The 8625-nt window shown below is 62.5% G+C and overlaps 1 protein-coding gene across 1 annotated transcript in view; it reads right to left on the bottom strand.

Annotated features, from left to right (window-relative positions):
* Window positions 1-8625, bottom strand: part of Camk2b (calcium/calmodulin dependent protein kinase II beta) — a 91899-nt gene that overhangs the window by 5640 nt on the left and 77634 nt on the right. The window contains exons 14-19 of the mRNA XM_033765281.1: window positions 4946-4983; window positions 4789-4860; window positions 3654-3698; window positions 2367-2415; window positions 1260-1317; window positions 841-1055 (exon numbers count right to left, since the gene is read on the bottom strand). Coding sequence (XP_033621172.1) covers window positions 841-1055; window positions 1260-1317; window positions 2367-2415; window positions 3654-3698; window positions 4789-4860; window positions 4946-4983 — 477 coding nt within the window. The remainder of the gene's footprint in view (window positions 1-840; window positions 1056-1259; window positions 1318-2366; window positions 2416-3653; window positions 3699-4788; window positions 4861-4945; window positions 4984-8625) is intronic.

Here is an 8625-nt window from a genome sequence, read left to right on the forward strand (position 1 = left end):
GGAAGGAGGGCGTTATAAGGGGATAGAGGAATCCTGGGGAATGGAAGGGTGGGGGACGGGATTCGGGGGGATGGAGGGGAGACGGCAAATGGAAGGGACCTGGGATATGGAGGGGTCATGAGGGATAGAGAAGGACATGGGGACACAGGTACAGGGGATGAAGGGAACAGATGAGGACAGGGAGGATGTGGAGGATGCTGGCAGTGCAAGGACATAGGCAGTGGCACTGGGACGGAGGCAAAGCTCTGTAGGTTGCAGGCAGCAGAGCTGAAGCAGAATGGGCAGAGGCACCCTCTGAGGAGGGCAGCCTGGGCGGTGAGAAGCCAGGGGACACTGTGCGGCACAGGCGGCAGAGGATAGTGGGCGGGAGGAGGGACATCGGAGAGAAAGCATGGCCCTGACACTCGGGCAGCCCCAGTCGGCAGAAGGACTCCTGGTCCCTGAGCCCCTGGGACTGTGGTTAGGGTCACTGTCCCAGCACCTCCCTGACCCCCCTACTACAGAAGTGGTTCTCAGGCTCAGGGAGGGGACCAGGGCAGCCCAGGAGAGGGCAGCCCAGGAGAGGCTCCTGGGCGCTGTGACCACGACAGGGCATCTGGGTGTGAGATCAGGGGCTGGAGCATCTCCAGTGAAGTGGCCAGGGGACAGGCCAGCTGCCCAGATGTGGGGAGGTCTCAAGCTGGGAGATGGCAGGAGGTGGGCAGCGTGCAGTGGCAGCGGGAGGGCAGGAAGGAGCTGAGCCTTGGCAATGGCATCGGGCGCCTAGCCCGTGGGGAGCTGTGCACACGGCCACTGCAGCGAGCCTGGCAGAGGGGCAGCAGGCCAGGCACCACTACTTACACGGGGTGGGCAGGGGGCCTAGGAGACCCGGAGACAGGCAGGGCGGGGGCCCCGTGGAGAGGGGGCCCTCAGCTTCTGGGGTTCCTGAGCCCCTTCTCACAGAGCTCAGGATGTCAGAGATCCTGGGGGCTGGGGCGGAACAGACAACACATGAGCAGAGACAGACAGACAAATGAGGAGGTGGCCGAGCCGACAGGAGGAGTGGGAGGGGGCCCCTGGTGACCACGGAGCCGAGGAGCATCTTTCAGGGCCCCCAGGAAAGCCCAGGCGCCCGAACAGGAAGAAGGGTGGGGCACCTTCCCCCTGGCGGGGCTCACACAGGCAGCCCTGCTGGGTATGGGTGGCGGGTCTGGATCTCCAGTGTTCCTCAGAGGGCTGTTAGGTCCTCCCAAGTGACCCCTGCAGCACTTGTGTGGGGCCAGCAGGGGGCTCCTGAGCCCCTCCTCCCTGAGCTCAGGACATCAGGGCCACTGGAGGCTGGGGCAGCACAGAGGCAGGTGGGTGAGCAGTGGCACTCGGGAGAGATGGTGGTGGGTGGGCTCAGGGGTCCAGAAACGGCAGGAGGGAGGTTATGCCTGCAGAACCCCAGACCACCATGGGGTCAGGAGGGCTGCATGAGACCAAACCAGGAGTGGGAGTGACAGTCGTCACATGGTTTGATGGCTGCATGGTCTGCCCTGCACTGGGGCCTGGACAAAGCTGAGATCGAGTGGCCGGGGCCCTACCAGAGGTCCTGGGCCTACCCTACCTTGCTGCCTGCCCAGGCTCTGTGCCTTAGGTACTACTTTCGCCCTGTCTTCTCCTGTCCCCCTGTAGGCCCAAGGCTCTGTGCCTAGAGGACAGCTGAGGGCAAGGCCTGGGACAGGAAGCGTGTCTCAGTCTATGATCCCACTGTTTATTGGGGGCCTTGTGGACAAGCCCTGGCCTGTGCCAGGACCCTAAGCCCCATGGCATCTATACTGCAGTGTGGGGACACTGAGGACAGCATCACAGCTGAGGACCCCATCTGTCCCCTGGGGGCGTCCCGAAGACAGCAACTTAGCGTCTAATTTGGGGTCTGACGCAGGGACCTGGAAGCGTGTGGCTCCGTCTTGGGAAGGCGAGGAAGCAGCAGAGAGGCTGGGGAGCCGCCTGCTGATGCCCAGATTCCTGGGGGTTTCAGGTCACCGCTGGGTCAATATGGGGAGGGACCCCCAGGTCGGAGTGGCACAGAAGCCCCAGTGGGACAGGGCTCCTGAGTTGGCAAAGGACGCATGGAAGCAGGTTCAGCTGCCCAGTCACTCACCCGTGCAAGGTGGACAGAATCACAAGCTTAAGGAACTAGAGAAGAATGGGATGTTGAGCAAGTTCAACCCACACACTTGGGCCGGAGCGGAGAGCAGGTCTCACCGCACAGCCGTGGCTTCTTCCCTGGATACTGCACGACCCCTGGCCTCTGAGCCACCACGCACATCCCAACGGCACAGGACGCGGGACCCCTGAAGGCCCCCTGCCCCGAGGAGCAGCCAGCACGGCCCAGCAGGTACCTTTAGCGTCCTCGTCCTCCATGGTCGTGTTGGTACTGTCGGATGACTCCTGAGGAGACAGGGAGGCATGGGTCAGGACATGGCCCTGGCCAGGCGGGGTGCGGCCAGCCACGGGACCAGCTCAGCCACTCCTTCAGGGCTCGGGGAAGTCCTTACCGTGTAGGGACTGGAGGAGAAGGGCGCCCCCGGGGCTTACCATGCCCCGATGTGGCCATCCATATCCCCAAGACCCAGGGTGCTCAGCAGTCCCTCCCATGGGAGGAACTAACATTGCGTGAGCCCAGACGCAGTGGGACCCAGCTGACTCCTGCCAACACAGGGGTGGCCAGAGGCCTGTGCCAGTGGCAGACAGGCCAAGCAGCTTCCTGACAGGGTCTCTCAGGTCCACCTGCACCTGCACCTGCATTCTCTCCCCCAGAAGAGGGGAGATCCTCAGGTCATCTTCAGAGAAAGAATGCCCATGTGCCACAGGCCCCAGAGGCCTGCCGTACTCCTCAGAAGACACAACCATGAAGGCCCTGAAAGGACCAAGCCCTGGTCTGGACCCCAATTGGACTCTGCTCTGGACCCAGGTCTGAAGTGTGGTCTTCAGGCCCAGGGTCAGCCCTGGCCTTGGAGACTGTCCAGGGGCCCCTCATGGCACACATGACCCTGTCCAGACACGCAGGGCCCAAGGGACACCTGGCACCCAGACAGGAGGAAGCACAGCGCTATGGGTGCCCACTGGCCCTGATCCCTGCCTCAGAAATGTTATCTTCTGATAATGGCCATGGTGAGGCACTGGCCAGAAGAAGGGGCCCTTGGAGGCCCTGTGGGCGCTCGTCAGGGGGCCCAGGCCCCAGCAGAAGTCTGACCTGCCCATCCTGGAAATGCCTGGCCTCTGTCCTCCCTCCCAGTGCCACCGAGAGCCAGCCCCGCCCCGGCCCTGTGATGATGCCGATGTGATGGCAGCAGATGGCACAGCAGAGACAGCAGGGGGTCCACTCAGCAGGAAGCGCTGGGGCCACACAGGGGGCTGGGGGAGGGGGCGGCGGAAGTGAGGGACACTGTCCTCAAGAAGTGGACTGGCCCCCAGCATCAGGGACGCCCTGGAGCCCAGTTGAAACCACCCATGCGCTGATGTGGTGCAGCCGTGGGAGCTGGTTTTCTGACACGTGTCCTGCTGTCACCACACACCTGGCCTCCACTCTGAGCACAAATGCCTCCCCAGGCCACCATCCAGACCCTCATCCTGGGCCCGGCGCCTCCTGCCCAAGGAAGGGGGAGGAGGAGAGAGCGGCGCAGTACCTTAATCCCGTCCACTGGGTTATGGATAACGGTGGTTTGAGGCTCCTACAGAAGGCGGCAGACAGAGGAAGGAAAGAGGGAGAGTGAGAAAGAAGGAAGCAGGGGATGGGGGGAGCCAGGGAGACAGAGGAGGAGTGGGCGGCGGCCAGAATCCGCCCGAGAGAGTGCAGAGCAGAGGGGACAGGGATGGAGGCGGCAGGCGGTCAGCAAGATGGCCTGAGAGGGATGGAGGAGCAGAGGTCAGCGATGGCCCTCGGGGTGGAGGAGCAGGTAGGTGGAACCACAGACTGCCCCAGGCTGAGACAGTGCCCACTGGCCTGCCCACCCAGAGGACGGAGCTCTCAGGGCTCTCCCCACCGTGCTGCCTGGGCCCTGCCCAGCACAGGGACACAGGCTTAGAGATGTCATGGAGTGGGCATGGCACATGGATGGACAGAGTCCGAGGTGGGGCTGGCTGTGAGGCCGGCATGTCGGGTGCAGGTGCCTGGCACCCTCCTGCCACAGCCCACTGCTCCAAGCAGGCTTAGCTGCCTCCTGGAAGCCAGCTGGACCCCAAGCACACTTCCAGCAAACTGTACCTCCCCAAGGCAGCACGGCACTTGGGTGACACAGCAAGGAGGTGGCACCATGTCCACAGGTGGGGTGCACACAGTCCCCCAGGGCCAGCGGCCCAGGGCTACCAGATACCTTTTGGGGTATCGGAGGGGCATTACAGTGCGTCTCCCCTCCCTGGCAGGGGACCCCGAGCCCAGCCCAGCTCTGACAATCCTGGCTCCTCACTTTGGCTGCTGCTTGGGTACCCACCCCACACCGTCGGCCCTTCTCCCTGCACTCAGGGCTGCTACGTACGCTGTCAGTACCCTGAAGCCCAGCCCGGCCCTTGGAGCCCCCTTGTCCCCACCTCACTCATTTCCAGAAGCCTCTTGCTGCATTCTTGCAGGGTGACCCACAAGAGGGTGAGGTGAGAGGCCAGGCCCCAGAGAGGGGCTCCCCAGAGCCCTGCACCTGACCCTGGGCGACAGCAGCCTCTCCCCTCTGGGGACTCAGCCCCCACCTGAGCCCCAGTGCAGTGGAGCCTGGGGGCAGGTCTGCCCGACAGAGGGGTGCGCACAGGGCAGGGCTGTGGGCTCCGTACCAGGGCGGCAGGAGGGAGCGTCCCTTTGGGGCTGGTGATGGCCGAACTGTTTTTGGTGCTGTTTGTCTGGGGCTGTGGAGAGACGGAGGCGTGGTTAGGGGAGAATGGGCACCCACCCCTCCCAGGCTGGCCGGGGTGCAGAGCTGCAGGACCTCACCTTGACTCCATCTGCCTTCTTGTTGAGCAAACTCTTGGCTGCTGCGTGGGGAGGGAAGGAGGCACCCTGAGCGGTGGGCCCATGAACCCTGCGCCACCGACCCCCCCGCCCACCTCAGCTCTTTCCTGGGCGAGGCCCAGGCCCCGAGGCAGTTGTGCCTTAGCCCCAGCCTGGCTCACAGCAGCAACAGGACCTGACAGGGAGGGAGGCCCAAGCTGCCCAGGGAGCATGGGTACCTCCCTTGTCCTCTTCTACAGACCCAGGGCTCTGCAGGGCACTGAGGAACCATTAAGCCCTGGTTGCCCAGCCACGAAGTAAGGCCTATCCCAGCCAGGTGCCTGGCCACCCACTGGGACTGTGACCTTGGCACCAGTGGCCTTCGCCCTGTGTCTACTGAACTGTCTGGCCCCTGGCTGGGAGGCCACTTCTTGGTAACAATGCCTGGAGCAAGGACTGGCCTCTTTGTCCCCAATGCCCAGGATGCTTGGCCCAGCAGGAGGCCCCTGTGTCCCCAGCAGTCCCCTTGGAGGTCTGAGTGGCCTGGCTCTGCCTGTCCACCACCCCCAGAACCTATATCCTTCATAGCAGAGGTTAGAATTTTAATTACAGAAAGGAAAAAAAAAAAAAAAGAGGAAGTCAGCTTACCTTACAGAAAAGGAAAGGTTGAGGAAGGGAAGGAATGAGGAAGGAAAAGAGAGGAAGAGAGAAAACAAGATTTGTTGGTCGGGCAGGCATTTACCCAGGGCAGCGAAGCCAGCCAGCCCTGGCCCTGCACTGCAGGCACAGCAGGTTAGAGAAGCAGCAGGGGCTGGCGTGTAGAGGTGTGGGTTCCTCACCCCAGGAGTGGAAGAGGCAGCCCTCTACCCACCCACTCCTACACATGACCTTGGGCCCTCCCGCTGCCACCCCAAGGTAGGCCTCTGTGGGAACACGGGGGGGGGGCAGATGGGCACATTCAGACCCGGGCTGCCATTCTCAAACAGGGTCTCCCTGCAAGCACAGCAGGGTCAGCTTACACAGAGCTGCAAATCCCCAGCCCGCGCCCCCCCTCCCGGAAGTCAGTACCCTGTAGGGAGGCAGCACCCACCCACAACCCCCAGGGTGGCTCTGATGCTTGTTTGCAGCTGGGATGAGCAGAAGCCTGTGGCCCAGTTCCTTTCAGAGGCCAAGCCTGGGCCCTGCCACTGCCTGCGGACCACCTCCCTCCCTGCCATGTGACTGTCAATGGCCACTCCCCACTCTGCATGTTGGGCTGGGGACCCCAAAGGCGCAGCACAGGGCGATGTGCACTCAGTCTCTGCTCACAGCCTCCCTGTCTCACCGATCTGCTAACTCTCGAGCCCAGGGCTGGCTCCAGGACCCACATGTTTAACCCCAAACCTGACTCCCATGGTCTCCTCTGCATTTTGCCCTCTGAAGCTTCTGCAAAGACCAGGTCCCTGATGCCCCAGCACAGGCCTGCCTGCCAGTTCCCACTGCCGTGCAGCCAATGCCCAGCACCTCCCCACTCTGCTACTCTTTGTGCCCCAGTGTGGGGACAGGCCAGTCCTGGCCAGGTGCTGCCCCCTTGTCCAGCCCATTCTCTAACACACAGCGTTCCCCAGGCCTGGAGACCCTCTCCCTGCTGGTGGCCTGCTGCAGGCTGCAGAGGGACTGGCCCCTCCTTGGGGACTGAGGAGGAGACACCCAGCCCTGTTTTGAGGACCCTTGTCATGAGCTGAGCATCAGGGAGGAACCCTGTCCTCTTCAGGGACACAGATGTCAAAGATGTGGCAATTTCCATGGCAGTTTACACAAGGGGCCTCAGCCCCCTTCCCACAGCCCTGTAGCCCCACACATTTCCAGCTGGATTTTGCACAGGCACTGGCACAGCCGGTACTGGTCCAAGACCCGGCCGGGCAGCAAAGTGCCTCCCCTTTCCCTCGGCCAGGGAAGCAGCGGCACAGACCACAAGACTGTCCTTCATCTTAAGAGCGTTCCATTTAGGACCTTGAGTTTAAGCCATGTTACTGGGGTGTTAAAAAGTTTTCCACGAGAAGAGAAAAGGACTTTTGTTTTGGGTGTCCTTGAGTTTAAGCCATGTTACTGGGGTGTTAAAAAGTTTTCCACGAGAAGAGAAAAGGACTTTTTAGTCTCGGGTGGATGTGCTCCTTTGAGACTCAGCCAGGCCACACTGCGGCCCAGGCCTGGGCACACACCACATCCTCTCATGCAGCCCTTTTCATGCCGGCCCCTGTGCGTGTCTTGGGCCAGCCCAGCCCTTCATGAGCACACAACTGCTGTCCGCGCTTTTCCTGGGTCACCTGTTCCTCCAACATCCACATCTGTCCTAGACTGTCTAGAGTCACCATGGCCAAGACCGTGTCCTCACCACCCACACTGGCATTCCCAGGCAGGGAGCCTCCTTTGTGGGGTCTCCGGTTAAAAGCATTTATTAAGTGCAGCAGGAGCCAAAGATGGACCCAGGCTGGGACCCACCCGTCCCCAGCCTCAAACCAAGCAGCTGGCCACCAGTCTTCAACCCCTCTGTGCTCTCCCCTATCCAATGCTGGAGGGATGGTAGAGGCCACATGGCAACATGCTCCGCAGCAGGGCCTTGCTGCTGGACCAGGGACCCCTCCACACTGGGACATCTGGCAGAGACATGTGTTCATAGAGTATGAGGGACCTTCGCCCCCTAGCTGGTCACCCTGAACAGCTATATTGGGCTGCGTCCCCATGCACTGACTCCTCCAGGACAGTGGCCTGGGCTCTTGGGTGGAGCCGCACATGCTGGCGGCCTCATGCACCGCCACCCTGGCCAACTTGCAGGCAGGCGGGCGTTGCAGCGGGAGCCCCAGGCACAGCGTGACTTAGAAACAGCCTGTGTCGTGCTGCTGTCCCTGGGCAGTGGGTCCCCCAGGAGCCTCTAGCTTCATCTTTTCCTCATCCCAGCTACTCCCTCCTCGTGAGCTCCAAAGAGGCTGTGAATGTGGCTGGGCCCGTCTGCTGGGCCTTCCCAGGACGCCAAAGCTGCCCCAGGAGGAGGGCCCTCTGGCCGTGAAGGCCTCGCTGCAGCCTGGGGGGCCACTGGTGGAGATAGATGGATCTGGACAGAGAGGTCCCCACACTCTGGGGCCTCTGTCCGGCCCCCGGGACGCTGGTGTCCCCTATCACAACTGCAGCTTGGCTGACACCTGTGCCAGCCCTCAGCTTGGGGAGCGGCTGTGGAGTCCCAAAGGAAATCCCTGAGTCGCAAGCCCTTAAGGGTTGGCAGAGCTGTCTCCTCCCTCAGACTTGGGACCAGGTGAAAAGGTACTCCAGAAAGGATCAGAGAGGTCTTCCAGAAGCCTCGCCCACCCTAGCCTCCACTCCAGGGCAGACCTGCTGGGGCCCCGCAGCTCAGACCACCAGCTCCACCTCTGAGGGGGACTGGCCGTAGCCCTTCACTCCTCAGAGCGGCACTCCTGCCTCGCTGACCCTGCCCAGGGCCCAGACCCCCGGCAGGAGGCTCTGTGGCTCCCTGTGAAGGGCGGTCACTCTGAATAGGGGTCTTTAGACCCCCGCATCCCAGGGGCCACCTAGCCAGCTACTCCTGCTGGTGAGAAAATGGGTGGGGGGCCACCTCCCTGTCCTGGGGGGGGCTTTGCCAGGCTGTGACCACGGCGGGAGCAGGGGCTCCCGGGGGCCTCTGGGGCGGC

The sequence above is a fragment of the Fukomys damarensis genome, unplaced genomic scaffold (assembly GCF_012274545.1).
Source record: "Fukomys damarensis isolate Sample0158 unplaced genomic scaffold, DMR_v1.0_HiC HiC_scaffold_17, whole genome shotgun sequence".
NCBI classification, from domain to species: domain Eukaryota; kingdom Metazoa; phylum Chordata; class Mammalia; order Rodentia; family Bathyergidae; genus Fukomys; species Fukomys damarensis.